The 27,613-nt window shown below is 33.8% G+C and overlaps 3 protein-coding genes across 3 annotated transcripts; all 3 read left to right on the plus strand.

The window, feature by feature from the left end:
- Nucleotides 1-944: 944 nt before the first annotated feature.
- On the plus strand, nt 945-11,367 carry LOC108210107 (dolichol kinase EVAN). The gene is made up of 14 exons (XM_017381374.1): nt 945-1,343; nt 1,484-1,596; nt 3,693-3,896; nt 4,011-4,115; nt 5,872-5,942; nt 6,033-6,113; nt 6,304-6,518; nt 8,007-8,196; nt 8,281-8,346; nt 8,973-9,061; nt 9,166-9,280; nt 10,565-10,616; nt 10,694-10,794; nt 10,906-11,367. Exons 1-14 carry the CDS (start codon nt 1,159-1,161, stop codon nt 11,017-11,019), a joined length of 1,701 nt encoding a protein of 566 aa, XP_017236863.1. The 5' UTR covers nt 945-1,158; the 3' UTR covers nt 11,020-11,367.
- A 5,051-nt stretch (nt 11,368-16,418) lies between these two features.
- LOC108208502 (protein SMALL AUXIN UP-REGULATED RNA 16) lies at nt 16,419-16,769 on the plus strand. The gene has a single exon (XM_017379035.2). The coding sequence runs from the start codon at nt 16,419-16,421 to the stop codon at nt 16,767-16,769; it is 351 nt and encodes a 116-aa protein (XP_017234524.1).
- Nucleotides 16,770-21,743: 4,974 nt separating this feature from the next.
- LOC108206122 (probable CoA ligase CCL7) lies at nt 21,744-26,958 on the plus strand. Its single transcript, XM_064087364.1, has 6 exons — nt 21,744-22,915; nt 23,995-24,184; nt 24,746-24,891; nt 25,808-25,875; nt 25,952-26,054; nt 26,537-26,958. The coding sequence occupies exons 1-6, from the start codon at nt 21,902-21,904 to the stop codon at nt 26,648-26,650; spliced, it is 1,635 nt and encodes a 544-aa protein (XP_063943434.1). The 5' UTR covers nt 21,744-21,901; the 3' UTR covers nt 26,651-26,958.
- Nucleotides 26,959-27,613: the final 655 nt, after the last annotated feature.

Here is a 27,613-nt window from a genome sequence, read left to right on the forward strand (position 1 = left end):
TATGGTTTGGTTTCGGGTTTGGTTTTTATTTTTAAAAACCGATTGAATTTGGTACGGGTTTGGTTTTTAGGCCAACCGAACCGGTACCGACCCGAATAGCCGAAACCCGATTCGAATCCGAACCAAACCGAAACCCGACCAAACCCGATATACAATATATATATATATATATATATATATATATATATATATATATATATATGTATGTGTATATATATATCATATTTATATAAAAATAGTCATTATCAAAAGATTAAAAGATATGTGTAAAAAAGAATAATTATATTGTTATCTTTTTTTTAATAATATTTCATCACTTATTCAAATATTGAATATGATACAAAGTTATTTATAAATACTAAATACATATTCTTATAATAAAATAAACATAATCTAGTATTGAATAATATTTGAACAAAAGAAAAGTATCATCAAAAATTTTGTTCAACTAAATAAATTAAATAAAATCCATACAATCTTATATTAGAATATAATGTTTTATTTTCTTGTGTATAGCAATTAACTTACATTTATTTTTAATAAGCTGAATTAATAAAAAGATTTTAAAAAGCTGAATTAATAATACTTTACTAATACTTAAAAACAATGAAGCTTCTCTTTAATTATGAATTATTGTAATTGCTAATTTAATCATGAATGTTTTGTAACAAATTGAGGATATGTTAATTTTTGAATAAAAGACTTGTTTATGAACTATATTTTAAATAAATTTTTTTAGAATTTTTTTATATAGTTTTCGGTTTTGGTTAAAACCGAACCGAAACCGAAAACCGGTGGTTCGGGTTTGGTTTTTGAACTTCGGGTTTCGATTCGGTTTGGTTCGGGTTCGGTTTTGAAAAACAGTATCCGGTTCGGTTTCGGTTTTCTCCGAAATCTATCCGGTTGAATCGAATATCCGAATCACATTTCCCAACGACCAACATGCATATACCGCGTGCGCGCCAAAGTCCAATTGGACCATCTCTCTCTCTCCCTCTCTCTCTCTCTCGTCTTCCTCTCTCCTTCTTGTACCTGCAGCTCCATCAAATTTTCACCTAATTCTCTTCTTCCACATTACACTTGCCTCGTATTCATCTAAATCACAAACACACACACATAATTATTATCTACAACGCACTGAGGTTAAACGCATCAGCCATGGCTTCATCGCTGTTTAGCGGCGAGAGAGTCGTGGTAGCTCTATTCACCTTCCGTATAATTTATTCCACCTCCCCCTCTCTGCTCTACGAATCCGTTTCTCTCTCTCTCCTCTTTCTCTTCTCTCTCTTCGTCGAGATCTCTCTCGAATCGTCTCCTTCGCACTCCTCCTTGTTGAACACGCGGTACTTAACTTCAATTTCTAACAATTTTGATTATTCATTAAAATGCAATTGTATTGATCTGTTTGTGTATTTATATGTGTGTGTTTGTACGAGTCATTTGATTGATTGATTGATTGATGATTGATGTTGTAATTGTGTAGGCCTGGAGCTTCTTCGGGGGTTCTTCTCGGTGCGGTGTCGTTGCCAGGTGTTATGTTTTCGAGGTTGTTATTAAATTCACGTGCGCTTTTGGTCAATGAAATTGGACCTGAAGGTATTTTGTTTTCTGATTGTGCCTCTTTCGGTGAATTCTCTGATGTTTGTTGAATGTTTGGAATAGTGTAGATTCTTGGTGTTTGCGTGTTGCTTTGCAATTTTATGATCGGTTTGATACTTGTTCGTGATGAGAAAAATGTAAAAGAATCGTGTGCAAAGTTCAATTTTATAGGTGAAAGCGGCAAAACAATGTATTCACAATGTACTCACCCCAGAACTATCAACACAAATACTTGAACAATTGGGGCAAAACAACTTTTGGGAAGTAAGTGTTAGAGGTAGAACCTTATGCAGAACAATTTTGTCTAGACCACAGCAACATCTTGCATATCACTCTGTCAGATAACAGTATCGTAGGTTGTAGACCAGACCTATGGTCAAATAGAAGGTGACATAAAATTGGTTTGATATTCGTAACCTTGAGCTGCTAGTTTAACGATTCAGAATCCTCAACCACGCCTTTTTTAACAAATAAAAACCTTTATAAAGTTTTCGGGATTATAATAACCGTTGTGGATGACATTTGTGGACTGTTAAAGTTTGGAGTACTAACTATCAAAGGGGTGCCTCAGCACCAAGTAGTATGATCAGATAAATCATGTGACAAACAAAAATAATAAATTGAGTGTAGATAAGAATTGTTCTTGGTGCATTTAAATCTGAAGAAGCTTCACAGTTTCAGTCAGTTATAACTCCACCAGCACCTTCTATCACTGGTATAAGTGAAAGAAAATCCTATGGCTGCAAAAATAATAAGTGAAATCATTACATGAAGAACAAAGAGAAAGAGTTGGTTTCATATACATAATTTCCTAAAGATTCATTATAGTTAATGGGAGCTTAACTATGTATACCATAAGCCTCTATAGTTGCAAATGACTGCGTTCTGCACACATATGCGCAAAGCATCCATTAGTACACTTAACAAAGCTAATAAGATTACTGATACTATTAGTTACTCTTGTCTTCGCTGGTATATTATATATGTTGTCTTTGTGAAGCATATGTTTTCTGTTCCAAAAGATGTTTGCGTAGAATCCTAGTAATTCTAAAAAACAACTAGAGAATTGAAAAGAGTGCTACTGACATTAAGGTCAGATCCAAAAATCCAGATGCCAAAATGGCTTAGGTTTGAAGGTGACAACCTTATAGTGCCACTTTTACCTCATAAAATGTAGAACACAGTGAAATACACTAGCAGAAATACAAGATGATCTCCGCTGAAAAGATGACTGGTCAGGTATCTAAATCAAAAAGGTTTGCTAAATCAACACCTTTCATATTACTACATTTAGTTAAAATAATTTGATCCTATAACTAGTATGGATTTTAGTGAATTTGTAACAAAGTTATATCCAGGATATTCTAGGTATAGATATTTATGGCTAGGACTTAGGAGTGAGCATGTCCCATTTTCCGGTTTTGAACCGAGAACCGAACCGAAAATTTGGCTCTGGTTCGGGTCCGATTCGGTTCTCATTTATATGTAATTTCTGTTCTCGATTCTGTTCCGTTTCTTGCCACCAAGAACCATAAGAACCGAAACAAACCACATATGTTATGTATTATATATTTTTCTCATATATTGTATTATATCAAATATTAATTGTATAGTTACATACTTTGATCGATTTATTTTTGTTAATATGTTGATTTTATAGTTTCTACAATGTAGTTGAACACAAGATGATCTGCATTTGATAAATAATGCTTTATTACAACTATATTTGTCAAAATAAATTTAAAAAAATATAACTCAAAATAAATAAATTTAAAATAAAATAAAAAGATTGGTTCTTTTGGTCTGGAATGAACTGAACCGAACTTTTCTTGTGGCCGTAGTTATCATATAGAAATCTGGATATTTAGGATTATTCTCTAGGTTAGGTTCTAACTTTCATGTAAGGTGATTTAATATGAATATATATGTTTACACCCAACTTTATTTCCCTGTGAGGTTATATTTTAAAAGCTGAGTCGCCACTCACTCCTTGCCTCCTAAAACTTCTTAATGTTGTATTGTCTTTAGATGATCTTTTAATGTCTCTGATCATATTGTTATTCTTTGATAATCTTGAGTTGTCTGCTGTGCAGATCTTGAATATATGTGGTTGCAATATTGGGCTACAACTGCTAGCTGTTTCAGTGTGCTGGTTTATCTTTGTTTTATACTGCGCAACCAGTTCAGCCACAATCATTTGTTAAGTTTACACGGTTATTGGCGAAACAAATTGAACATAGGTTTCATAGCATTATGTGCAGCACTTTTTTGTGTGTCTACTGCAAAATCTTTTAGCGGTAAGCTTTTGACTCTAGGTAGTGAGTTTCTTTCTCAATATAACGGTGTACTCATTGATTTCGGTACGTTCTGTAAATATGTAGATTGGTTTCTCATATTATTACATATAACAGGTCGGTATACGACACTATTGTTATTTTGGGTACTCCTTCATGGATTAGCAACTGTGAGATTGATTCAGCATGTGCTCCATACTTTTCCAGCATGTGCATCAGTTGGTATGTCAATAACTTTAATATTTAAATTTATGAGTACAGTATAATGAGAAATATATTTTTGGAAACAGTAAGGTCATGTAATAGCGTGCTTGCTTCTAATTTATGAAGGGATGCTTGAAATACTAAATAATATAGACTGTTTAACATTGTGTGTGGAATATATTAATTATTAGAAAATACATAAAGCATCTGAAACATGGCTTATTACGTAGACTAAAGGAGAGCTTAGCTTGTGTCAGCTTCTAAGCTGTGTCAAAACCCCTTAAATCAGATAAGATTTAGCAATATGGTAAGCTTGTCAGTCGTTGGTTGTGAAATTGATCTGCCCCGGCAATCCTCATTTAGGAAGGTATACAAGGTGAATTTGTCGGACAACTAGTTTGCTATATCAATTTGATATGGCTATAACTTGTACCACCTTCTACCCATGCAATGCACAGATACTTTGTAAGTTCTTATCTAGTATGTTAATTATAATTTGTAATATTTTTTATTAATTTAGTGTAAATTAAAAATTATGTCTATATAACACTAAAATATAATCTGAAGACTTTGTGGAACTTATATTGTTTGTTGATTCATCAGATTTTATAATTGTCTAAAAATTGTATAATATACTAGTGTGTATCTGTCTCTAAAAATAGAAGTGCATGTTTAGGTAATGTGAATGAAAGGCGTCTTTAATGCAACAACTAGTTAAATAAAAATATAAATATAAATATAAATATAAATATAAACGATTTATATATGTTGATGGAAGATTTTAGTTTGCAGCGCCATGTTGATAAACCATTTAATAAAGGTTCACTTCAGTGGTCATTTTGGGAGAGTGCTGAAACTGCTAATAATGTTTTTAGATGTTTTGTTGGTTAAGAATCGAAATATTAATTTTTTATAACTGCTAAATTGACATAATGTTCTTTTCACTCTATAACATATTTTTTTTTTTTTTGGTTATAAAGTTATGTTGATGTTTTGTTGTTGGTAGAGTTTGAACCCTTGATCTTGCAAAATTCTAAATTTACAGCATCTTTACAGCATCTACTAGTAGTTAATATAAGGGTCCATAATGATTTGGTTTCTTTTAGCAAGACATTTAACCACCACAAATTGCTCGAGGTAGTACAAAGATCTCACTTTTGCTTATTAGATATAAGATAATAAAATTTTGGTATCCAAGAATAAGCCTAATAGTGATATTAAATTCACTAATGTGATTTTGCTACCATAGGAACAGTGGTATTAAATAGAAATTAAATAGTTATTATCTGTGTACTACATGAATGACCCATAAATGGAATGTGATATGTGAAAAGTAATATTAAGCACCCAAAGTGAATGTCCTGAATAAAATGTTCCTTGTGATAATCTGTTGCATTGTCAGTGATGAATATATGAAGGGTATCTATCATAAGTGAATTATTGATAAATAATATTATTATTAAGTATCATTTTTGTTTTTAAGTAAAAAGTTATGTATTTAATCAAAAAAATTGATATGCAACTGTAAACTATATATGTAATTAGTCGAACGTTTGGAGTCTCAGCCTGTTCTTATAATTCTTAAAACTTCATTCCATTCCTTTACTACGAGAAGTTAATTGTTGAATTGACCACTGTACCGTTTCAGCAAAAGAAGATTGATTATCTTTTCTTGAGGATTAAATTCCTGTATTCATGGGTGTTGTTTCACTATTAGCGTCATATATCAATTGCATATCTGACAATAAAAGCTTATTATTCTCTTTCTTCCTAGGCGAGGCACTTCTAGTTACAAGTGGCCTTGTAATATATTTCGGAGACATGTTTGCATGTACTCTTGTGAAGGTAAGTTGCTGACTTTCTCCTGTGAATGCTAGTTGTAGTTGGGTACTTGATCTAGAATATGTAATTAATGTTAATGCCATTTATGAACAGATTTATGGATACCTGGTATCATCAGAATTTAATTCTATTCATTCTGGAATTGAAAGGAGTGAGATAAGCACTATTATTCAGGTACTTCTGTTGTTAAATAACTCTCCGGATATAAACGAAATTAATCTCCTGGTGTATATGGAAACCTGAACTGTAACTCTCCGGATATAAACGAAATTAATCTCCTGGTGTATATGGAAACCTGAACCGTAATTGTATAATTTGACTTGTAACTAGTTGGTGATGTTTCTAATAAATTTTTTTAATGCAGGGTGTGCTGCTTGGGCTGCTCCTCTTTCCATTTTTCTTCAAGTACGTTATCCTGATTTGGCAACAGATTACAAATTCAGCATACACTGAAGCCAGAGAAGATCATCAGAGGGGAAAAGCTGCTCTGTTCTATGCCTCTTTAGCATGTATCTTGATTTTGATAGTTCCTTCATGGATGCAGTTAGTTCATGATTTTCCTGCACATCCATTACTTTGGTAGGCTTTCTTGTCGTGACTTGACTGTTCGATGGTTTGTACTGCTTAAATTAATATTAATATCAGTACTTTAGCAACTAATATTAGTAGTTTCTCTTCTTGCCCCTGTGTTCTTTTAAAAAAAAAAAAAAATTAGTTGATAAGTTTTTACTTCTAAATGTACCTTTCCCGGCACTCTCATAAGTAAGACTTGTTCAGCTTAGACTTTAGATAAGCCAATACCAACAGGTATCCTTGATTTATATAGCTTGTTCATTTATTTGCTGACCATATCAAAATCTTTTGTGCCTGTATATAAACTTGACATAACATTATAATTCTTACACCTGTAGCTAGTCTTGTAGCACTTGCAATTTTAGTAGTATAACCGCCTTGTTGTATCTTGAAAAACAATATTTATGAATTGACCAAAAAAGTAGATTGAATGGACTTTTAGCTTTTATCTCCAATAGTGGAAGACCCCACTTTTTTAGCATTTACCTAGATGTATAATTGCCTTGCATCTATTTGGGGAGGGCCCCAACTACTGCTGAAATGGCTAAAATGATGAGTGAATCAGTAGAGATCCATTCAGCTTCTTTATATCAATCCCTAAATGCTTCCTGAGGTGGAAACTGGAATATTGGTTAATTAAGCACCATTAGGTTAACATATTTGGTCAGGAAGAACATGATCGACATTCTTCTTATTTATTATAGCATTTTGGTTGGAGTCAGCAAAATATTCTAACAGGTCAATTTACTTTTCTTCAGTTCTAATAATAGCCGAACATTGTAGACTGCTATTCTATTTGGTTTTTTTGGATAGTTGTTGCTATTCTGTTTAGCTGGTGCATCAATATTAGTTGCTGAGGTGCTAGCTAGCCTTTTGGCCACATACTATATATTTTTTCCAAAAAAAAAAAGCATAGGCTGCTGTTGCTTAAAAAAAATTGCAGATTCAAGTGTAGGTCATCACTTCGGGCTATCTGGGTCGCGACCCCAAACATTTCCGGTCGCGTTTGTTCCGGGGGATCGGATACAAGCGATCCGGATCACCGTATGTGGATGAGTCCCACTTTCCTTGTTTCCATGGTCCTATCTAATATAATATTGACTTGATCTGTTAGTGAAGCCAATTTCTGATCACAAATTTATCCATGATTAATATATTAAAATTTGTAATGTATAATATATATCACCCACAACCTTATTAACAAATATAAAAGTAAAATAGAAGTCTCTTAACCTATACTATAGGATTCTTGTTTTATAAGACATTGAATCAACAAGCTACGTAAGAGTTTTACTAAGAGTTAGGAACTCAAGCTTCAGACAAAGTGTACATGTTAAAAAAAAAGTTATTGTCAGACAACATATTTTATTTGTCAGAGTAGACATCTTCTATCATGTTGTTTGTATTGCTAACGAGTCCTTGCCTTTTTGTTTAGTTATCTAAAACGACATAACTAATTAATGGTTACTCTGTTTTCTATGTTTGTGCTTCTAGGATCTTTGATTTTGTGTTCTCAGAACCTCTCAAGAGACTATCATTATGTATATACTGGGTGTCTGTTATATATGCATCAGTGCTCCGATTTTATAATATATCAAAGAGCAGTAAGATTGAAAGGATTCTTCTTCGAAAGTACTACCATTTAATGGCTGTTCTGATGTTTGTACCTGCTCTTATTTTACAGGTAGTAAGAGTTCATATTGATATTTTGGCATTTTTTAGGGCTTTCTCTCTGTAGTTTTTTTATTTGATATTTTGTCTACTCCAGCCAAAGTTTCTCAATTTGGCATTTGGTGCAGCTTTGGCGGCTTTCCTTGTGCTAGAAATTATTCGAGTAAGTTTCCTAGTAATAGTAATTTCTATCATATTCTTTAATAGTTCTCCATGTCCCCCACAGAAACATATAATTTGCATGGAATCTTTTATGTTACTCCTTATGATGTAACATGTTTCACATACATTTTCATTCATTCTTCAAAAGTTTTTAAAGTAAAGGAATTTAGTGTGTTTTCGGTATTGTTTAATCTCAGCCTTAGACTTCGTAGGAAGTTTCTTACAGAAGGCTATATTCCAAATCTGACATTGCACACATAACTTTTTAATAATTTGTTCTATTCCGTCCCATAAAATACTGGAAATGAAGCAGTAGTGTAGTTATTATGACCAAAACTTATGCTGCAGCTTGTACAACTTTAGTTTACCATTTTCACGTAATTCCTTATGAGTACAGTGCTTACAACTTTAAATTTTCTTGAGTGCCAAACATAGTGCTATACTGAAGATAGGAAGCAGAGGATGTATGTGAGAAACTTATTCTAATCCTAGCAGTTAGATCGAAGCATATTACATGTCGTTCTTTTCAATATTCCTGGTGACAATTTGTAAAATTGATCTGTATCTATTTGCTTTTGTTATGTATGTGTTCTGTATAAGCATGCGTAATCATGATTCTGTAGACAGGTATGGAGAATTTGGCCTCTGGGACACCTTGTGCATCAGTTTTTGAATGCTTTTACTGATCATCGTGACTCTGATCTTCTTATTGTTAGGTATGGCCTATACTTAAGTGACACATTTTCAACAAATATTATTTTGATTAAGAACTATATTATTCACATTAGTATCTAATATCTGCCCTATAATGGCTTTTCAGCCACTTTTCACTTTTATTGGGCTGTGCACTTCCGATCTGGATGTCCTCTGGGTTCAATGACCGACCACTAGCTCCCTTTGCTGGAATTTTGAGCCTCGGAATTGGAGATACTATGGTGAGGATGCTCTTTAATCTTTACATCAAATTTAATCTGCTCTGATGTGGTTCGTAATTCTTGCATTAGTAACTTTGGCTTCATAAACCCAGTAGGCGTAAGAAGGCAGTTTCACATGGACCATATTTATTAAGAAACAAAGTAACACTTACTGTGTTCATTTTCACTCTTATCACTTTTTGTTTCCTGATAAATTATCACAAGCTTTGTATTGTTGATAAACATATTAGTTGCCGTATTCGATATTGATAACAAGATCTGCCAAACAATTTTAGTTTACGATAGGTCAAATATGTGACCTCCAATACTGGTTCCTAAATGTTTTCTTATGGTAATTTGAATAGAGGTAGTTGTCCTCTAATACTGATATTTTTGCATGCCTTTGATTTTGCTAACAAGATTATGAAAAAATTCTAACACAAGATTTCTATTGCTTTCTTGTAAACATAAATTTTCTGATTAGAATGGTCATAGCAGAGTAAATGACTAAAGCGGTTGGTTACACCACAGCATAGGTGATATTCAGACCGACCTAGACTCTGATTTGGGCTTGATCAGGCTCAGTAGCTTAGTGCATAAGCTGCACCTACTAGCCCAGGCAGATTTTATGTATTCATGTTTTTATCTGGTAATGTTATATAGTCATATAGTCTAGATTCTAGAATATGTATTACCTGTTTGACTTCTAAACAATTACAAGGTATGCTAAATTCATTTTAAGAATTGTTTTTTCTTTAATAAATAGCATACTCGTGGACAATCCTGTTTTTGACAAGATCCGAAACCTCAACCTCGCTCAAGAGAAATGAGGGGGATACCATTTTAAGAATTGTTGATTATAAATGATTCATCAGATTGATGAAATAATTCTGCCAACGCAAGGGAGACTCCTAGAAAAATCATTTAGAGCCTGAATGATGTATAGAACATCAACTTTAGTGCAGTTTAGCTTGCTTCTAAGTTCTAATGCCCTCTTGTGGTCCTCTTGAGAAATGTAGTGAAGAAGCTGATTAAGAACTGCCTGGCATTCAATTAAAAAATTACTTCACTTTAAAATTAACCCTGTAGATAGTTCTATATATAGAGACGATGAATGAGCTTATATCGATGTGTGTGTGTAAAGAGAATCCTACAAGTAGAGCAACTTTTATATATTTGTGCAAATGAAAATGAATGTGAATATGCAAATCATGAATGACAGATTGTAGCTAATAAATAGTTGAAGTAATGTGCCTTGTAATATGTCATCTGCTGATCAAACTGGATTTCGTGGCCCATTTTCAGGCCTCAATGGTTGGTCACAAGTATGGGGTTCTAAGGTGGAGTAAGACGGGCAGTAAGTATAATCTTGTTCTTTTTATTTTTCCTTACTTTGTACTCCTCAAGAGTGAATATCATTTTCTTGGATTCCAGAGAAAACTATTGAAGGCACTGCAGCCGGCATAACATCTGTCCTGGCTGCTTGCTCTATTCTACTTCCAATTTTGGCCACAACTGGATATATTTTTACACAGGTGTCACTCTCTTAATTTTCAAATAATCATGCCAATTTTCTGTAGATTGTTTCATTTTCCTGAAGTTGATAATAGCATTATTTCTTATTATATATTGTGCTATTTATGCAGCATTGGTTTTCTCTTCTACTAGCTGTGACGTTGAGTGGGTTGTTAGAGGCTTACACAGCACAGCTTGATAATGCTTTTATACCTCTAGTCTTCTACAGCCTGCTTTGCATATAATCTCAAGGTCTTATAGCTGCACAAAATATAAATACACAGGAGTCAATCAGAATACATAAACAGGAGGTTTCCGAATATTACTGATTCAAATTGGGTGGTTTGTTTCGCAGTAGTTTGTACTATATGCTAACATAGAGTAGTGCACTGGTTCCATTAGGTGGTTTAGAGAATGCAGAATTTTTTGTATTGTTTGTGTCAGTAATGTTGTAACAGATCTGAGTGGAGGGTATAGATGAGAAAGATTAGTGTAAAATGTAAGCGGCTGACTACAGTAACTACTGACACAATTTTGTAATATATCATCATTATTTTGCTAATTAACACACACAAACTTACTTTGCCTTGCCACTGGAATTTTCGGATAAGAGTCTATGCAGTATATATACACTTTCACTTAGCCTTCTCTGCCTATGGCTATAATTTTCTTCTGTGTTCTTGGTCCTAAAGAGCTGTTATGTACGAGTGCAGTTCATTAGGGCAGTCTTTTTTATTTGGTGTATACAGTTTTGGCAAGGCGGTTTATAATGAAAATGTGAAATTAAATTAAATAAGTTATCATATTGCACATAGCTCAGCCATTAATTATTAGTTTTCTGTTTTGTCTCAACAGATATATATTTAACTCATAGAATATAATATATGTTTAGAAAATCGGATATAATATAATTTTTATCCATATAAAATAACGTTTAGTCAAATTTCCAAGAATTAAAATAATTCCATACTCGAGTAAAAGGTGTCCAATTTTATCCGGTTTTTATATACCCCTGTCCACAGTTGAGGAGATAAGGATCGCAAGGACAATTATTTACATCAACCCACACATTCAACAAACTCACAGCTCAAATTTATTATCATCAAGGCTGGTCCTAGTGACATTCAAATGATGAGATCCAATTCACTCTACAATACTCATCTCATACTTTCCTATCCATTGTAAAGTGTTCAACGAGTCACAGGCAATATAGTGTACTTTTAACAAGCACAGAGTGTCATTGTTATGGACTCTAGCTTTTCCGAACAACTTTCAGAAATTTGGCCAAAGCATTACCTGAAAGTACGGGAAATGTGCAATGGTACAAAATATACCACTAGTACTGCACTAGTACATATGCTGAATTACACATTGCATTTCCTCTCTTTATCTCTTATCTCTTTGTCTGTGCAATTTTGGGTTATCTGACAAATAACACATAAAAAAAAAGAAGTTATCTTCGGAAAGAAAGGACCTAAATTATCGATACAATAATGAAAACCATCAATGTTCTAAAATCAACACTTAATATTATAATTATTGTTATTATCATTATTATTTAAATTTAAATTATTTTTAATTAGTTATTATCTGAAATAAGTCCGGACTTATATTATAAATATATGTTAAGAAATAAAAATATTCTGAAAATGAGAAATAATTTAATTTTTATAGTCGACTGGGACACTCAAGTGAAGAGTGATGAAATGACAATGACAGTGTTAGTGGGAAATAAAAGTGAAAATATCTAGGGACAGGCAATATAATATAATCCCCACGGAAAAGTACCTGAACATCACCCTTTTGTCTATACGAGCTTTATGCACTTTTTCATAAGTATCTTTAATTCCAGATGGTTATGTGTAAAACATATGCGTTGGCAATGCCAGATCTGAGGACAATTTCATGTGCAAAATGCTGTATCAGGATAATCTTGTTTTCAGGATTATTTACAATAATAAAGTTACAAACACAGGGGCCAACACATGCAGGTTACGATTTCTAATGATTTAATAGCCGACAATAAAATTTAGGTGCTGGCCTAATCAGGTAACTAGAACTGGAGAAATCAAACGTTAATTTAAAACAAAAAACAATCTTAATCTGCTTGCTTTTGTTTGTTTTTTGGCATTGTTGTATCAACTTGTACCTGTTAACGTAAGGTTACACAGGATACAAAATATCTATAATCACTATTCACAAAATATCTACCATTAATTTATGAGACATTAATAAATTATCACTTTTAACAAATTAGTGTTAAGTTATTGGGAAAGAATACTTGGATGATGGTGAAAAACAAGACAAATTTATAAGGAATGAGCGAATTTAAAGCTAATAAGCAAAATGTTTACTAGATTGAATAATAACTAATCATCGATCAGATTCATCAATTACAAGCAGTATTCTACATAATTCTTTTCTTATTTGCCGAGGTTCTCCACATCTCCAACGGGATAATTAAAATGATTAGTTAAAATAATATAAAATAATGCTTATGTAGTGTTCCAATGGTATTAGTTATTATGCTTAGCTATATTTCAAAAACAGTACTTTTATATATTAGTATATTATAATTGTAGTAGTTTAACATTTTAGTTTGACGGGAGCTGACGAGCCGTACTTTATCTATATTTTAATTATAGATAACCACTTTTCAATATGTAAATATAGAGAATCATTTTACAGTTATCTAAAAATTTAGCTAATACCTCTTCTCGTTGGAATGTGTAGTTTCCAATCTCATCATTTATAATCTCCGCCACGTCAGCAAATATAACGAACACGCACTTATAGCTTAGCTAAGAGACTTGGAGTTGCTCCAAGAGACCGATTTTAAATCCGGCTAGATTAGAGAGACTATAAAGCCGCCGATTCAATCATTATCTATCGAATTGATTGCCACTCGCTTTTATGTGTTATTTTTTATTGTTTTTCTATAATGTGAAATATACCAAGTAAAAAATATTATTAATTTTTATAAAAATATATGATGATTTAATTAAAAATCAAGTTGATAGATGATTTTATAATAATAAATCAAATAGTTAATACGTAATACTTTTTTACATACACCTTTACCATACAAAGAGCAAAGCCATTAATAATAGAGTTTTGTGTGCAATCTACATGCAACTCTAGAACTCTCCGGGCCTTTTTTCCTTTCATCGCATTTACTCGGCACTTTGATCCATTTTCATCGGTGAAAGCATCAAATTACTTAATTATTTAAGTTTGTTCTTGCTCATTTAATATTCCTCATATTTGTGTAAAGATTTCTCTCTTTTGATTAGTTTGTCCGGTTTAATTTGTTAATTTTCTTTTAATGAGTTTTTGTCCTTCCTTTATTCAGTTTTGTTTTTTCTTCTTTTTGTGAAATTTTATTGTATTGGGATGTAATTTAATGTCAAATAGGTTAAATTTACAGAATTTTCAAAATTTTGATTCAACAAATCAATATTTTGTGAGATTACAATTATGTTATACACATATTTATATCAATTTCAACAAATCACTTAATTGTTTCTGCCTACACATGGATTCATCAGCAATATGATCTATCCTATATTTATTACTTGATTGTTTTTTTTTAATAAACTTACTTGATTGTTTTTAGTTAGGGCGTGATTTTTCATTATTTAATCAATTTTCTTTCAAAAAGAAAAAAAATAATAGAGTTTTGCATTGCTCAAACTCAAGGCTACATTTTTCTCTTTCATGAGTAACAAAGGGAGTTGAGGGAGTAATATCCATAAGACCATGCATAATCAAAAACCTGTACTGCAGAACATAACAGCGCTTCGGATACAACAGGCCGGGTCAGTGCATAACTGATTTGTACGTGATAGTTTCATGGTCTTACGTACAGTACGTAACCTACACTTAAGTTACAACCTCAATTATCATTCGCATGTACAACTGGAGCTGTAGTTCGAATCGGGCGGCTCGCGAGCTCGCCCGGCTCAAACTCGTTTAAATGGGCTCGGCTCGGCTCGTTTGTTCGGTCAAAGGTTTCGGCTCGTTTAATTAAACGAGCCGGCTCGACTCGACTAGTGAAATTAAATGAGCTGAATTCGGGTAGAGATTTGGGCTCGATTAAATGTAAAATTATACGAGCTGGCTCGCTCGACTAGTTAAAACCGGCTCGTTTAGCTAAACGAACCGGCTCGACTCGACTCGTGAAATTTATCGAGTCGAGTTCGGGCAAAGCTCTAGGCATGATTATTTAACTGAGCCGGCTCGGCTCAACTCGATTAAGCTTGGCTCGAATTAGGTTCGGCTCGAAACTCGTCCGGCTCACTCCAATTATATCAAACAAGTTTATATCAAACAACTAGTCTCCAACTTATATCAAACAAGTTTATGAATAAAGACCGAAACAGGCATACCCCCGTCGAAACCCAGAACTCCTATCGGCCGAACAATCTAAGCAAGTCCGACATCGCAGAGATAAAGACAATATTCTTTTATTTCTTATAAATTTAATCACCACTTGCAAGGAAATAACGGAAGGTCACCGTGCAGCCGACATAGATCATCAGAAAGCACCACCTTAAAACTCAGAGGAAAGAACGTTCGCAAGTCATATAATAGACGAAAGGCTAGAGAAGGATCTAGAAATCTCGAGGAGAGGAGCATAACAATTCTTGCTTCTCTACCGTCAGTTTTGCCTCTCTTTTCCCGTACATTTTTGTATTACTCACTCAATAAACAAGCCTATTTCATTTCAAGTGGGGTAAACATAACTGTTTTAGAGGCTGAGGTGCAACTATAAGTGTAAACCACAATTTTTAATGTTACTCTTGAATGTAATTTCAATTTCAATGTCCCCCAAGCCCCAGATTTGTCTAGAAAGCAGTAAAGATTAACCTCTCAGCTATGAAATACGATACTTTAATTATAATGTAATTTTTAGGAGGCGTTTCGTTCATAGTTAATGAGGTTGGTTAATTGGAATGGGAATTTCTTGGTGTTTAGATTGGCAAGTTTGAGACATGGAATGAAAACCCTAATCCCAGTTGGAGGGTAAATCATTTCTTACACCCTGCTTGGAATCTTCATCCTCGAACCCTTGAATACTAAACAAACAACCCATTAATTCGATCATTATATAATTGACGGTTGGTATGTAGTGACTATGCTAATGTGGTCCAACAGTATATGATATTCGTCAAATATATTTTATGTAAGTAAATGTTTGTGACAAAAACTTCCAAACAGGAGTTGGGTGAAGCCACGGATCACATTTCCAGATCATTAATTCTCCGTACGCAAGCTAAACACGGATTAAGAAACCGCACTTGGATTGCTTAGCATTCAGTTAAAAAAGTACCTAAAGAAGCAAGTCATGTAGAAAAGTAAGTTGTGAATAATTTTCGAAAGGGCCGAAGGTGACCAGCTACAGCGACGTTTCATAGAAGGGAAAAAACTGATAACACATGCTCCGGTCTCTCGCAATTTATGGCTCACTCAGTCCTTTCCATGTCCTCCCCCTCACTTCTTCACACACCGCCTATCTACATTTCTCTATATATATGAGTGACCACATTAAGCAAAGAGCACCGAGAGCTAGACCGATAAGTACTAACAATAAGTACTATCAGTACAACAAACAGGCCTATTTACGACGTAGAGAGCAAGTGTGATGGCTAATAAGTCCATTATTAGCAAGAAAAAGAATGGGATTGTGAAGCTCAAAGTGGTAGTGGAGAAACTACAAAGGAGTTTTCTTTTGGGTAAAAAATCGTGGGATCACGAGGGTGTCCCGGAGGATGTCAAGGAAGGGCACTTTGCGGTGATCGCCGAAGAGGAAAATGAATACAAGAGATTCGTGGTGCCGTTGAGGTATCTTTCTCATCCGACGTTCTTGTCGTTGTTGGAGCAAGCTGCGGATGAGTATGGATTTGATCATGGTGGTGCATTGACGGTTCCGTGCCGGCCGGCTCAGCTGCAGAAGATATTGGCTCAAGAGAGCCGGAGGCTAGGGCTGATGTAAACTATGAATCCGGTAAAGTTAATAATTAGGTTTGTATCATGCGAACGAACTCTTGCACGAGTAAGATATATCTTATGTGTAACAATGTTTTGGAGTTCTTAATTAAGATATTAATTAAGATATTAATATCTTGAGTTTGTTTTCTCAGCTTATATTTAATTAACACTCCTTCCCCTTCTTTTTGTCAAAGATCAAACTGATTCCATTTGATCTTTGTTCTCTCTCCCTAATTTTCTACATATGCATGGCCTCACTCTTGTATTAGTCAATTTTTTTTGGATTCTATCGGTGCAATTGAATCTCATGTCTTTTTCAAAATATTTGAATCTTTAAATATTATTTTAAATAAAATATTATCTTGTTATGATACTAAATGATGAAAAATTATGTTATAAAATTTTTAAAGATCCCACATATTGATAAGATTTTTACTAATGTTGAATTTTTTAGATATTTATAAATATATTTTAAATATGCAACTAAATTCTTAACTTACGGCTTTTGGACGATCAGAGATACTCTAAATACATAAAGACGTACTCTAACAAAAGAGTGTTTTTTGGAATAAAGAATATTGGCAAAAAATAAAAAATATAAGTTAATTAAAACATCTCCAACAAAAATGGTTTGAATGATTAATTAAAATGATATAAATTACTGATTGTAAAAATGTAAGTACGTGTTTTCAAAAATAGGTTATAATAGTTTATTATATTTTCAAAAATTATATTATTGTTTAAATTATTATAAATAAAAATATTATTTTAATAAGGTAAGAACCTTTTGTGAATGTGATGTTAAAGTGTATCAATTTTAACCCAATTTTATTATTTTTAATTATAATAACAATTCCAATTATCAAAAACCCTTTGCTAAAAAAGTCGTTAACATAACAAAAAAAAATACAGATATCATGAAAATATATACCGCAACCATACTTTTTCTTATCTATAATTTTAGTCGAGCAATATTTATATTTATCGAAACACTACATATTCGTAACAACTGTCATGTCATCAGTTATCATATCTAAACAATACATTCTATTTATATCAACTTGAAAAATAATAACATGTTATATTTAAAATATAATCAATCAATATAACTAGTACCATCAAAATAAACAAAATAAAGTATATTACAGATTCAACAAATTTTATAATATCTCGTCCAATTTAACCAAACTTTATGTATAATCACATCAGAGATTTTTCAACATGATATGTGAATTTTTAGTACACATCTCATGTTCGATAATATCTTGTCCAATTTAACCCAACTTTATACACAATCACATAAGAAATCTTTTAATTAACATATATGAATTTTTAATACACATCTCATATCGTTTCATCAAGCGAAAAGGTGCTAGGTATGATATATAAAAGATGGTAAATTTGCGATAACAAGAATATGCAAATCATATTGATGATATGGTAGGTAGTTTTTCATTTTATTTTAACTAATTAGCATATGGTAGGATGTTTGGGTTGTCTGCTCTTTAGAGTTTGGAAGAGACCACATGTTACGTGGGTCACCAACATGTACAATTTACGTACTGTACACATGTATTCTATCCATGTAGTATGTAATTAAAACCGGTCATGCAAGTCAATCTGTACATTATGATCATTTTACAAGTATTAAAACCACCCCCGGGCATGTCAGCCGTACCGCTTAATTGGAAGTACTTGTTTCTCACTCTAGAGAGACAGGTAGTCTACTTTGCCGACGAAGCTGGCCTGCCCTGCCGAGTCAGGTAGCGTCCTCACAACAGTAAGATTATTTGAGCATCGTACCATGCATCCAAGCCACAATCTTTAGCTATGCTAAGTCACTTATCAATATCCCGGAATTAATATCTAACGTCGAACCGAAGCCTAATAATTAACCACTTTTCTTGCAGTTAATAATGGTGTCGTCGGCTGGAAGACAAGTGTGAAAGCAAATGTCTTGAAACTGATTCTGTTAAAAGTACGAGGAACAGTGTCAATGGAAAACGAATCCAGGAAGAGAGGTCAATTCGATCGCTGTTATGTTTATAGCTATATATATATATGGTGGATGTTACGTTGTAGTAGCATGTTGCGTATGCTAAATTTTAACACACATATCAAATGTTGACAGTGTGCTACTATTAATTAAGAATTAAAGGTGGCATGCAACCAGATATTTTCTTTGAGCATAAAAATTTCTAACTCTCGACTTCCGGCAGAACCGGAGATAATAGTTGTGAGAGAGAAGACCAGAACAATATATAATTTGTTTTCGATATATAGATTTTAACCTTGTTTTTTTTGTTGGCAGGATATTGAATCACAGGGATCGGCATTCATGTGGAGCAGCTTATGCTTACACATGAGTACTAAAAATTTAAATTGCATAATTTTCTTAATATATATAAAAGAGTAAGTAAAATTTTTAAAAATTATATTCTTAATTTTTATTTTACAATAGCACCGGTTTTAATAAAATATTTATGTGTTTCAATAATTTTTAATTGGTTGATTTGATAAAAACAATATTATCGACCCGTCCGTCCCTTAGATAAGGCGACCAAGACTAACGGTTAGAACACCACTATTTCAGTGTACCAAATAATCTATGCATATATACTATATTTATTTATATATTTATATGTATTTAAATTGATGGTGTTATCAATTTTAAAAAAATATTTTTGATTATATCATTGTATAATTTGAATGTGTAGATTTTTCTTTTATGATCATGAAAAAGATACTATTTTCAAAATTGATCTTGTAACCCAAATCTCTAAGGCTACCCTGATTATGAATAATGTCATTTTTTGTCTTCTTCTTCGTATTATATATTATTGGACTTATATTTTTTTCTCAAACTTTATTTTAGATATATCCGTCATGTCAATCTCGCTTAGGGGTGTAAATGAGTCGAGCCGAGCCGAACTCTACAGTGCTCGTGTATCGTTTGTTAAAAAATTAGCGAACTCGAACTCGAGCTCGAGCTTAGATCGAGCCAAAAATATTGTTTGAGTATCGACTCATTAATGAATAACTCTGTTCACGAATGGCTCGCGAACCGTTCATGAACATGTCTTGCGAGCTGTCTCACGAGATTTTGCTCACGAACCGCTCATTAATTTTGTTCACGAGCTTGTTTAATAAACTTTGCTAAGGATCTAGCTTATGCTCATAAATTTATTTACGAGCTTTTTTTATTTAATTTAATTAGAAAAGATAAATTAAAATTCTAACAATATTTTAATTTATGCTCTAAGAAATCATAAACTCATAACAAATTTATAATAACTATGCTCACGAGTCATGTTCCCGAGGCATGCTCACGAGTCATGTTCACGAGGCACGCTCACAGGTCGAGTTCACGAACCATGTTCACGAACTACGCCCCCGAGCCAAGTTCACGAACTCATAATTCGAATTTGTTCGCGAACTATCGAGTCGAACTCTATTGTGCTCAAGTTCAACTCGTTTATAAAACAAACCTTAAAATTGTGTTCAAGATCGACTCGTTTATGAATCGAACCGAGCTCGAATCGAGTTTTTTTGGAACCGAACACCGAGCGATTATTGAGCGTATCAACTCATTTACGGCCCTAACCTCGCTGCTTTCCAGAACCCTTCATTTTTGCAACTTTATCAATTATCACGGACTTGAACGTAAATAATTTGACACAATTTGTTGATGCAGAAACTTAGGATTGCCAGGCCTCCACGTTAACTTCGGAGACATGAAGTGAGACTACTCAACGAGAGGAGGCCACAGTGCATTTAACATACAAAAAACGTACGCTGTCATTTCGATATAAACAATTTTGTCAAAATAAACCAGCTAAAATATCTTCCTCGAAGCAAATTGCATTCTGACTTATTCAAATGTGCGTATATAAATGCTAACATCACATTTATTAAAAAACTATATATTTTCGCATGATGATACAGACAACACAAATAAAGTGTCGTAATAAAAAAAAATTATAGCATGACTAGGATCGATGTTACAAGTCAGTAGACACATATAAACGAGCCATGTGATAAAGTTCCAAACTTCCAATGGATTTTGTTATATTGATTTATATATACAAGTCGATCGATTGCTTCAGATCATAGTTTCAATTCTATACGCATGTAAAACATTGTGGCTCCTGACTTATGTTTTAATACATTGCAGCTATATTTTATTGTCCAAAATAACTTAAACTTTCATATATTATTATTTTTGCATAATAAGTGCACGGGGGCAAAAATGATCGGTGACGGTGTAAATCGGGAATTATTCAAAAAATTTGATGGGTTACAGATATGATAAAAGTTTTGATCCGGCTTTCGTCAAATTAGTGGGTCCAGTGCGAAAAATAATTTTGGGACCCTTTCTTAAAAATTAAAATTATTAGTTAATGAAATAACCTGTAAAAGAAATTTGACATCCCTCAAAAACTTTCCTGGTATTTTTTGCGAAGAAATATAGCGTGCAGGTTTTGCTAGAGCCCAAATTTGAAGATTGCTCTGCTTGATTGGGTTGCTTTGGTAAGGGTAGCTAGTAGTTCACTTGGTAGCTCAAAGTAAGAAAAGGTTTTGTGTTTAGATTGTTTGATCCAGGCTTGTTAATGTTATAAGGGCCAGGCCCAGGAATTGGCGGAGGCCTCACCCTTTTTTGTCACCAACATAATTTTGATTCTGACAAATTTAAATTTTAATATAATATTAATTTTATATTCTCTGCTCCTGATTACAATTTAAAAAATTAGCAAGTGACCGCTTAATCCGCTTAATGACCGTTAATTCCCTTAATACTCTGCTTAATTTTCAAAAACGTCTAATCACATGTTTAATACAAAATCAAAATATTTTAAGTCAAATTCGCTTAGACGGCGGCTTACAGCGCTTTTTAGAACACTAATCTATATAATTAAAATAATCTAAAACATTTAATATAAGATTTCATATAACAAGGAAAAACAAATCGAAAGAAGTGCGGAGGACACAATAATAGTTCGATGAAAACAAACACTTCGATACTACTGTCCAAATTCTTACAATAACAAATCTTAAGAGTTGGTTGGTCTTGGTCCTAACTGCCATCTCCTCTCTCTTCTCCCTCCGTCTCATCTCTCTCTCTCTCTCTCTCTCTCAATGGAGAAATCAGGGTACGGGCGAGATGGAATATACAGGTCACTTCGGCCACCACTAAACCTCCCCAAAACCCCAAAACTCTCCATGACATCTTTTCTCTTTCGCAACATCTCTTCCCACCCCCATCACCCTGCACTCATAGACTCCAACTCTAACCACACCCTCACTTTCTCTCAACTCAGCTCCTCTGTTTCCAAGCTCTCCCGTGGCTTACAGCAACTGGGTGTCAACAAAAACGACGTCGTTCTCATCTTCTCTCCCAACTCACTTCACTTCCCTGTCTGCTTCTTTGGGATCATCAATGCTGGAGCTATTGCCACTACTGTCAACCCCAGCTACACTTCTCATGAGGTAGCTAAACAGGTACAAGATTGTAAGCCGAAAGTCATTTTTACTGTTTTTGAGCTGTTTGATAAGGTTAAAGGGTTTGATTTGCCTATTGTGATCATGGGGTTTGATGAAAATGTTGAAAAATTACAAGGGGGTGGGTTGGAATCAAGAATTGTGTTGTTTGATGATTTGATTAGGAATGATGGGTCTTTGTTGTTTCCGGTTGAGGTTTCGGGGGATGATACTGCTGCTCTGTTGTATTCTTCGGGTACTACTGGTGTTAGTAAAGGTGTGGTTTTGAGTCATAGGAATTTTATTGCGGCTGCTTTGATGGCTTGTGGTGATATGGATTTGATGGGGGAGATGAGCAGTGTGTTTTTGTGTATTTTGCCTATGTTTCATGTGTTTGGACTTTGTGTTATTACTTATGCTCAATTGCAAAGGGGAAGTACGATTGTGACGATGGCAAAATTTGATTTGGAAGTGCTTTTGGGGACTGTGGAGAAGTATAAGGTTACACATATGTGGGTTGTGCCCCCGATTGTACTTGCATTGGCAAAATATAGCGGGGATGGTAAGTATGACTTGTCGTCTTTAAAGCAAATTGGTTCTGGTGCTGCTCCTTTGGGGAAAGAGTTGATGCAGGAATGTGCGAAGAAATTTCCGCAGGCTTTGGTCATGCAGGTACGTTTGTTGTACTCAAGATATTCTATGGGCTCTGTTTACAATTTCTCATCGTTTCTTAGATTAATATGCAACTACTTAATGTGATATATGAATTATGTACTGTACATGCTTAATCTTTTCAGTTTTAACTTTAACATCAGATGTGATCACATACAAACTTTGTGCTTGAATCAAATATAATTCATTTCTAGATAAATTGCAATTTACTTGTGCTGGAATTTGTGGCAATTGGCATTTTTCCAGGTCAGCTATGTTTCTATTGGTTACAATCTATAGAAATTGGCTGATTCTATCAAACTTCTTCTCGTAGAGATGGAGTGCCGAGAATCACATCTCTGGATGTTGAGTGATGACGCTTTTGTTTTCCCGACCCTGTTAGTAGTTTCTTCAAAGGCCATTAACTTACTGGCTTCTTTATAATTTATCCGAATATGGAGAATTACCTAAGAATATGTGGCAATAGACTCGCTTCTCTTAATTTAAAGTGCATAACCATTTAAACCTGACAAAAAAAAAGTGTATAACCATTTAATGAGTAACTTCATGAATAATGTAAATAATTATTAACTTGTTTTTTATAAAATAGACATAATAGTTAATTCTCTTTAAACCTATGGTTGGACCTGTATATCCTATGACTATTTCAAAATAATATTTGAGTATCTCTACAAGGGAACTGTTGGAAGCACCAAGAAAGCTAGAATAACTGGTCCTAAAGCTAGGAACATATAAGCTTACTCGTTTTTCACATTAATCAAAACTCAGATGCACACGGTGTAGCCATGTCTTCTTAGGGGGTTTTAGACTTGTGAAATTTCTGTCCAGACATTTGCTTCTAGTTGTACATATGTTTCTTTTGTAGAAAATATTAATACTATTGTGAATGGACATGTACCGTTTGCCAATAGGACACATAGAGACACTTAAAATTGCTTGTTCCCTCCCAGGATTTGGCAAAAGTTTTGAAATATTTCAGTTCCGGTGACAAAACTTTCTTCCTTGCATTTTCTGTAGTTTGTAGCAAGGTAGCTTGGTTTTGACAAGTTTTGTAGTAATCTGAAACTCTATACATTCAGGGTTATGGTATGACAGAAACAACTTCAGTTATCTCTGTGGAGAATCAGCTTGGAGGTCCTCGAAATACTGGTTCTGTAGGAATGCTTGTTCCTGGAGTGGAATGCCAAATTTTGAGTGTCGATACACTTGAACGTCTTCCTCCTAAGCAGTTGGGTGAAATATGTGTTAGGGGTCCTAACATCATGCAAGGTAAGCTTTTAATTAAATATGGTCTCACAATTAAGCTTCTGGAGAATCCTTATAATAGAACTATTAAATTTCTCTTCTTCATCTCCTTAAAGTATGTGTACTTAAATTAGATGTTAGCTTGTGTCTGATGGCATGAGATAAGTTTTTGCTGCATTTCAACTCTATGATCTGCTCACCAGGTATCTGGAGAAAATATTTTATTTTGATAGCACTGCCGAATGAACAACAAAATCAGGATACTAGTCCATAATGGAATTTTTGGTTACTAATTTGTGAAAGATAGCTCAAAACTGACTCACATATTCAGCAGGAATGAGATATCAGTTAGCCTTACACACATCCCTTCTTTTATATATCACTCGGTTTTACCTCCATCACCTTCCTTTATATCCTGTCGAGAGTAATAATTTTTTTCGAATTTTCTTGGGATTTGTTCTTGGAATTTTTGTGAGTGCCATTTGTTTTCTGCAAAGGTTTAAGTGGTAAAATCCTCATATCTTATTGTTCTTTGTATCTTTGACAACTATTGCATGTTACTAATATGTAACATTCTTTTATCAGGTTATTTTAACAATCCACAAGCTACAAAGCTTACTATAGATAAACAAGGTTGGCTGCATACTGGCGACCTAGGTTATTTTGATGAGGAAGGACAACTATATGTTGTTGATCGAATTAAAGAGCTCATCAAGTACAAAGGATTTCAGGTAAAACCAACTACAAACTTTTTAAAAGCATAATTGTTGTTTGGGTTTGAGAACAGGAAAAGTCAGGGGGGTGAGGTATTTTTAAAGGTCATAGAATATTTTTTATTATAAATAAATATAAGTGTATCTGTATCCTCTATCAGGAATCATTATGTTACTTAAATTTTGAATGTTTTGGATCGAGTTTTATTAGTAAAAACTGAGGATTTATATTTGTTTCCACTTATACCTTGAGGAGATATGTCTATCGCCTGTTTTCAGATCTTTCTTAACCTTGTTAGCATTATCAGCGTTAAAAAGCAAGCATCAAGGAATACATTATTCATCTATATTTCCTTGCGCCCTCAGAATCTGATGAACTTTAGAAAACTCGAGTATGTTCCTCGAGAAACCATTGGCCTTGCTTTTGTATTATTCACTTATTCCCAGAGTTCCCTCTATGCACTGCACTTCCTCAGATTCCAAACCTCTCTAGCTGATCAGGGTAATTGTACTATATAAATCTAGATACTTTTTGGGACATTAAAAGCCTCTTTTCACTTTCTTTTACTGATGCTTACTAGTCATTACACCTTTTTAGAAAGTTTGATCCATATCTTTGGCTGGTTTGATTGTTCAGCAGTTGCATTAGTTTCGTAATGTTATAGTCTGGTTATTAGCAGGGAGAAAACATTAGTTCTACACTGACATATCAGTGCAGTTGAATTAGAAACATGTTGGCTAGCTACCTTAATCTCCTCCAGCAGCAGTTCAAGTTATTTATATGCATAGTTGTTTGTGTACTTTTATGTTCAACAATTTGTATGTTTGGTTTGGACGGTTCTATATTGATGTTCTTGATATTGTGAGAAATTTCCTAGCAATTTTCTTTGCCTTAATCAATATTCTGGTATGATATAATGATTCTTCTTGCTAGGTTGCACCAGCAGAGCTTGAAGGCCTACTGGTGTCTCACCCAGACATATTAGATGCGGTAGTCATCCCGTAAGTCACCCAACATTCTTTCGAGGAAATCCTAATTATAAAACAATGACGTGTTATTCGGAAATTACACCTGTAGGTTTCCTGATGCTGAAGCTGGTGAAGTACCAAGCGCGCATGTTGTCAGAGCTCCTAACAGTTCACTAACCGAAGAAGATGTCAAGAAATTTATCTCAGAGCAGGTTAATAATTCAACCATCTTTTAGAATTCACTATACACTTTTTTAATGATAAAAGAAAGAATAAAATAAATAATCTTCTTTTCCCTTGCTACCTATTAGAGTAGATGAACTAATTAATGAGGTAGAAAATAAATCCAACTGTTGGCAAAATCTTTGGATGCCAATTTCTAATATGTAGGGTCTTTATCTGGCTCTGGTTAATACTTGAGTTTTGTTCATAAGGTCAATTACGAAGAATTTATAGACATCCCTTACCTGAGGCTCAAACCTCGACTGTGTGTTGCCAATAGAAGAGTGGTGTCCACTAGACTACAACGCTAGGGAGTAGTTATCTCTAGTTGATAGTACTTGATATGGTGGTATATATTACATGATAATGTATAATTCTTCCTGCCCTTGGCATATTATGACATGATAATGTTGTCAACAAACTTTAATAGCAATCACTACAGTGTAATCTTAAATGTGTAATTATTTTTCAGGTCGCCCCTTTCAAAAGATTGCGGAGGGTCACCTTTATAAAATCAGTGCCAAAGTCAGCTTCAGGAAAAATCCTCAGAAGAGAGCTTGTTGAGCAAGTCAGAGCCAAAATGTAATATATAGCAGTTGCTTCGAGTACTGAATGAATCCTCTGAAACAATGATCACACATAACCTAAGGTTTGCAAGTTGGTTTTGGGTCAAATGTATTCTGTCTTTATTTTTTCATCACAAAATATACATAAACCGAAATGTTACAGAAAGAAGCAATGACATTCCCATCGAAAGTTAGGTAATGAATACTGTTTACTAGGTTGATTTATGTTGCATTTAGGTGCCTTTGTCAGATATCAAACGTCTGTAAATTAATTGGATATCGACTTTAAGAAGTCCTGGAATTAGGACTGCACATTGTCGGACTTGAACTCAGGCCTTCTTTGGCGAAATCTAAGACAATTAACTGTTTGCCAACTGGACTCTCTCTTCTCAACAGACTATTCCCCCCAGGGGCATGGTATTTTAAGACCTAAGTAGTAGGAATATTCGGGTTACTCTACATATATTCGAACATGCGTATCTTCGTACCAGATAGGGGGTCACCTGCACACTTTAAGTTTTGTTAAAATTACACAATTTCCTCTCAAGTTGAGATTCGAAAATCATATGCTCTTCACTCGCAAAACTTTGGTTTATCTATGGTATATTCTTAATTCGCAAAACTTTTATATTCTTATATTTGTCGAATTTGGATGTCTTAATTCCCGGCCGAGTAGTGTTACATCCACAAATATGGTACAGAATTTTTGTTCGAAAAGTTCATTCCAATCAAATATCTACCGCATGTCATTTTGTGAAAAATTTTGTACCTAATTTCATGTATGGATTTATTTCTAAGGCTGAATAGCAGCAACATGACCCTGTGTAAATGAAAAACATTCTGCCACTTCTTAGATGAACCTTGTTCTACGCAAGAATGACACCAGCCTTCGGCAATAATAATGATATTGATAATTTAAATAAAGAGAATAATATTGAAGTTGTGGTTAAGTTAAATTATTGCGACGGCTATTTTAATTTATC

This window comes from Daucus carota, chromosome 2 (assembly GCF_001625215.2).
Source record: "Daucus carota subsp. sativus chromosome 2, DH1 v3.0, whole genome shotgun sequence".
NCBI lineage: Eukaryota > Viridiplantae > Streptophyta > Magnoliopsida > Apiales > Apiaceae > Daucus > Daucus carota.

Bases quoted from the DNA above. Each gene is read 5' to 3' on its own strand.
- LOC108210107 (XM_017381374.1), top strand. From the start codon at position 1,159: ATGGCTTCATCGCTGTTTAGCGGCGAGAGAGTCGTGGTAGCTCTATTC. The intron at 3,897-4,010 runs GTAAGCTTTTGA...TACATATAACAG, and splicing joins TACTGCAAAATCTTTTAGCG to GTCGGTATACGACACTATTG. The intron at 6,519-8,006 runs GTAGGCTTTCTT...TTGTGCTTCTAG, and splicing joins CCTGCACATCCATTACTTTG to GATCTTTGATTTTGTGTTCT.
- LOC108208502 (XM_017379035.2), top strand. From the start codon at position 16,419: ATGGCTAATAAGTCCATTATTAGCAAGAAAAAGAATGGGATTGTGAAG.
- LOC108206122 (XM_064087364.1), top strand. From the start codon at position 21,902: ATGGAGAAATCAGGGTACGGGCGAGATGGAATATACAGGTCACTTCGG. The intron at 24,892-25,807 runs GTAAAACCAACT...TCTTCTTGCTAG, and splicing joins TCAAGTACAAAGGATTTCAG to GTTGCACCAGCAGAGCTTGA. The intron at 26,055-26,536 runs GTTAATAATTCA...ATTATTTTTCAG, and splicing joins AGAAATTTATCTCAGAGCAG to GTCGCCCCTTTCAAAAGATT.